Source organism: Lepus europaeus, chromosome 3, assembly GCF_033115175.1.
Source record: "Lepus europaeus isolate LE1 chromosome 3, mLepTim1.pri, whole genome shotgun sequence".
In the NCBI taxonomy this organism is placed as follows: domain Eukaryota; kingdom Metazoa; phylum Chordata; class Mammalia; order Lagomorpha; family Leporidae; genus Lepus; species Lepus europaeus.
Window position 1 is genome coordinate 4,239,168 of NC_084829.1, and position 2,731 is coordinate 4,241,898.

At 63.6% G+C, this 2,731-nt stretch overlaps 1 protein-coding gene across 1 annotated transcript; it reads left to right on the forward strand.

Moving 5' to 3' along the window:
* The first annotated feature begins 701 nt into the window (after positions 1-701).
* Positions 702-1,685, forward strand: FAM50B (family with sequence similarity 50 member B). Its single transcript, XM_062187318.1, has one exon. It carries the CDS (start codon positions 702-704, stop codon positions 1,683-1,685), a length of 984 nt encoding a protein of 327 aa, XP_062043302.1.
* The last annotated feature ends 1,046 nt before the right edge of the window (positions 1,686-2,731 follow it).

The following is a 2,731-nucleotide window of genomic DNA, read 5'->3' on the forward strand; positions in this document are numbered from 1 at the left end:
ACCGCGACAGGTAAGGACACCTGGGCAGGTAATAGCACCTGACCAGGTCATCGGTTAGCTCTGCAGACCAATGTACGTCCCCCTAAATCCGGTCCTGCACCGCCCAGCATGGGAGCCAATTAAAACCCAAAGAAAGGGAGGAACGAAGCCTGGTGACGCCTACCGCTTGTCAAGTGCTCGGTGGCTTCCTGCGGTTGTTGAACATTTTCCATCAAGGTAGAAAGTTCTGTTAGGGGCGCTGAATCTGATGGGTACTCAGGCCTGGTGCTGTGGCGCAGCAGGTAAAGCCGCCACCTGGGACACTGGCGTCCCATGTGGACATGGTTGGAGTCCCGGCTGCTCCACTTCCGATCCAGCTCCCTGCTAATGCGCCTGGGAAAGCAGTGGAAGATGGCCTAAGTGCTTTGCACCCCCATGGGAGACCTGGAGGAAGATCCTGGCTTTGGCCTGGCCCAGCCTCGGCCATTGTGACCATGTGGGGAGTGAGCCAGTGGATGGACGACCTCTCTCTCTCTCTCTCTCTCTCTCTCTCTCTCTCTCTCTCTCTCTCTGCTTCTCCTTCTCTCTCTGTAGCTCTGCCTTTCAAACAAATCTTAATAATAACAAGGCTAACCCCCGTGCTTTCCCCTCGCTTCGCAGGACCCATGGCCTAGCCGCGGCAGCCCAGGGACCCAGGAAGGCAGGCGCGTGGCGGCGCAGCCATGGCACAATACAAGGGCACCATGCGCGAGGCGGGCCGCGCCATGCACCTGATCCAGAAGCGCGAGAAGCAGAGGGCGCAGCTGCAGGTGCTGAAGCAGCGCATCGCCGAGGAGACCATCAGCAAGTGCAAGGTGGACAAGCAGTTCTCGGCGCACTACGACGCCGTGGAGGCCGAGCTGAAGTCCAGCACCGTGGGCCTGGTGACGCTGAACGACATGAAGGCCAAGCAGGAGGCGCTGGTGCGCGAGCGCGAGGCGCAGCTGGCGCGCCGGGCGCAGCGCGAGGCCAAGCGGCGGCGGCTGGAGGCGCGGCGCGAGGGTGAGCGGCGGCGCGCGCGCCAGCGCCAAATCCGCGGCCTGTCCTTCTCGCTGGACGACGCCGACGACGACGACATCGGCGGCCCCGAGGCCGGCGCCCGCCAGCGGCACCTGGGCAAGAACCCGGACGTGGACACGAGCTTCCTGCCGGACCGCGAGCGCGAGGAGGCCGAGAACCGGCTGCGCCAGGAGCTGCGGCGCGAGTGGGAGGCGCGGCGCGAGCAGGTGAAAGGCGAGGCGGTGGACGTGACCTTCAGCTACTGGGACGGCTCGGGCCACCGGCGCACGGCGCGGATGTGCAAGGGCAGCACGGTGCAGCAGTTCCTCAAGGCCGCGCTGCAGGGGCTGCGCAAGGACTTCCGCGAGCTGCGCGCGGCGGGCGTGGAGCAGCTCATGTACGTCAAGGAGGACCTCATCCTGCCGCACCACCACACCTTCTACGACTTCATCGTGGCGCGGGCGCGCGGCAAGAGCGGGCCGCTCTTCAGCTTCGACGTGCACGACGACGTGCGGCTGCGCAGCGACGCCACCCGGGAGAAGGACGAGTCGCACGCGGGCAAGGTGGTGCTGCGCAGCTGGTACGAGAAGAACAAGCACATCTTCCCGGCCAGCCGCTGGGAGCCCTACGACCCCGAGAGGCGGTGGGACCGCTACACGGTGCGCTGACGGGCCCCGGCCCCCGACCCCACGGTCAATAAAGGCGCAGCGCCCGCAGTGCGTCCAAGGCCGTCTTTCCGTGCCCGGCGCGCGTCGTGCGCCTAGGCTGGGCTTCTCCACGCCAGGCCCGGGGATCGGAGGAAGGGGCTTGCTGGGGTGGGGGGCGCGGGGGTGGACGCTCCAGCGCCGTGCCTGGGTCCCTGTTTCTGGTAAGAGCGGCGCCTGCACCCTGTAAGGTGGATGCGACGATGGGATGCGAGGGAGCCAAGGTACACCACACAGGGCGCCCCGTTAACGCCGCTGGCCTTGGTCTGTAAGGGTCCGGGGTCAACTCACTGGGGGCACCGGGAGCAAAGGCGGCCCTGCGCGTGGCGGGGCTGCGGGTCTCGGGATGCGTGCCAGCTTCCCCCTGCCCTGGGATCCTCAGCTCGGTGGGTAGCCCCGGATCCGGCAGCCCCAGGGTCACCGGCTTTCCCTTTGCCAAAGGCGCCGGCGTGGCTCCACAGGGCACCGCCACAGATGCCACCTGTACTCGCCGTGTTTGGATCTGCTTCGCTGTGAATTCTTCCTGTTAATTTTTTTTTCTGGTTTGGGGGAGGGAGACTGTATTAAAATTACTGTGTTGGGGCAGGCACCGTGGCCCAGGGTGTCAAGCTGCCATCCCCTATGGGAGTGTCTGGGTCGAGTCCCGGTTACCCCGCTTCCAGTCCAGCTTCCCGCTGATGTGCCTGGGAGGCAGCACAGGAGGGTCCAGGTACCTGGGTTTCTGTCACCTGCTTAGAAGTCCAGGATGGAGCTCCTGGTTCCCGGCTTCCGCCTGGCCCAGCCCTGGCTGTTGCAGTCATTTGAGGAGTGAACCAGCAGACGTAGCATAACTGTCTATTTATCATCTCTATCTCCCCTCTGTCGCTCTGCCTTTCAAACAAATTAAGTGATTAAATATTATCTTGATTATGGACATTTTCGGTGCCCCCTTTTTTTTTTTTTTTGACAGGCAGAGTGGACAGTGAGAGAGAGACAGGGAGAAAGGTCTTCCTTTTGCTGTTGGTTCACCC